The sequence below is a fragment of the Olea europaea genome, unplaced genomic scaffold (genome assembly GCF_002742605.1).
Source record: "Olea europaea var. sylvestris unplaced genomic scaffold, O_europaea_v1 scaffold32675, whole genome shotgun sequence".
Classification (NCBI taxonomy): domain Eukaryota; kingdom Viridiplantae; phylum Streptophyta; class Magnoliopsida; order Lamiales; family Oleaceae; genus Olea; species Olea europaea.
In genome coordinates this window covers 1-1,270 of record NW_019251575.1, presented here as the reverse complement: position 1 = coordinate 1,270, position 1,270 = coordinate 1, and the positions used below count along the sequence as shown (strand labels likewise).

At 37.1% G+C, this 1,270-nt stretch overlaps 1 protein-coding gene across 1 annotated transcript; it reads right to left on the bottom strand.

Moving 5' to 3' along the window:
- Window positions 1-301: 301 nt before the first annotated feature.
- Window positions 302-1,264, bottom strand: LOC111385735 (3-ketoacyl-CoA synthase 11-like). Its single transcript, XM_023010151.1, has one exon. The coding sequence runs from the start codon at window positions 1,196-1,198 to the stop codon at window positions 449-451; it is 750 nt and encodes a 249-aa protein (XP_022865919.1). The 5' UTR covers window positions 1,199-1,264; the 3' UTR covers window positions 302-448.
- Window positions 1,265-1,270: the final 6 nt, after the last annotated feature.

Here is a 1,270-nt window from a genome sequence, read left to right as displayed (position 1 = left end):
TTAAGGATTTGGAACGTAGCATATAAATACAAGGCTCCACTGTCAGCTTTGTTTAAACATTATTGCCGTGTTTGTAATTTCTCTCCATATTGTAAGTTAATATACATTGTTCGTCTACGATTAACTATTTTTGTTCTTTTTTACTTTTAATCTTGTTTCTTGTTGTGATCTTTATTACTACATATTGTATCAATAGTTTCGTTTTTTACAATCTCTCCGAGTCCAACACTAGCTACGTTGAGTAGAATTTTATCTCGATTTTCAAGGTTCTAATTATACCTTTTTGTAAACTCGTCAAACTTTACAAAGACAATTTCAAACAAAATGTTTCCTTATATATTTCTTCAGTAAATTTGACGATTAATGTAAATAACTACAAATATTGATTTATTGAGTAAAAAACATCTAATTAATCATTCCTTCTTAAGGAAAACATGAACAATTTTCCTCAAGAGCTGATGGCTACCACCCTTGGAACCTCAACTGGGAAATCATTAATTTCATCAATCCAAGGATTCTTCTCCTTAATCGGATCAACGGTCCTCAATGCACGCCACACTGCACTGTTACATTTAAACCCTGATCCAAATGCAATTTGCCAAGTTCTATCTCCTCTTCTAATCCTTCCTTTGGCCTCTGAATATGCCAATTCATACCACAATGAACTACTAGAAGTATTTCCAAACCTATAAAGTGTCATTCTTGATGGCTCCATATGCCACTCAGAAAGTTCGAGATTCTTCTCCAGTTCATCCAACACAGCTCTTCCTCCTGCATGAATGCAGAAATGCTCGAACGCTAGCTTAAAATCTGGTATATATGGCCTAATCTTCATTTTTAATACTTTTCGTGCCACTAAGGTTAAGAAAAACAATAGTTGTTCAGACATGGGAAGGACTAATGGTCCTAAGGTTGTGATGTTTGTTTTTAAGGCCTCTCCTGCAACTGCCATTAGATCTTTGGACAATGCCACCCCTATTTTTTTCGTGTCGTCTTCTTCTTGGAATACGCAGCCATAGCTTTTTTCTTCTGCACCTTTGTGCGTGCGAACAGTGTGGACTAACTGATATTTTGCACGTCGACGATCAGATGACTTGTTGGAGAGAAGGATGGCCGCGCCACCCACCCGGAATAGACAATTTGAGACGAGCATTGATCGATTGTTGCCAAAATACCAGTTGAGCGTTATGTTCTCCATGCTCACTACGAGTGCATAGGAGTTGGGATGGACCTGTTACATAGATAGAGGAAGAAAAAAAACAAAAAACTT

Coding starts and splice junctions, on each gene's coding strand:
- LOC111385735 (XM_023010151.1), bottom strand. CDS start 1,198: ATGGAGAACATAACGCTCAACTGGTATTTTGGCAACAATCGATCAATG.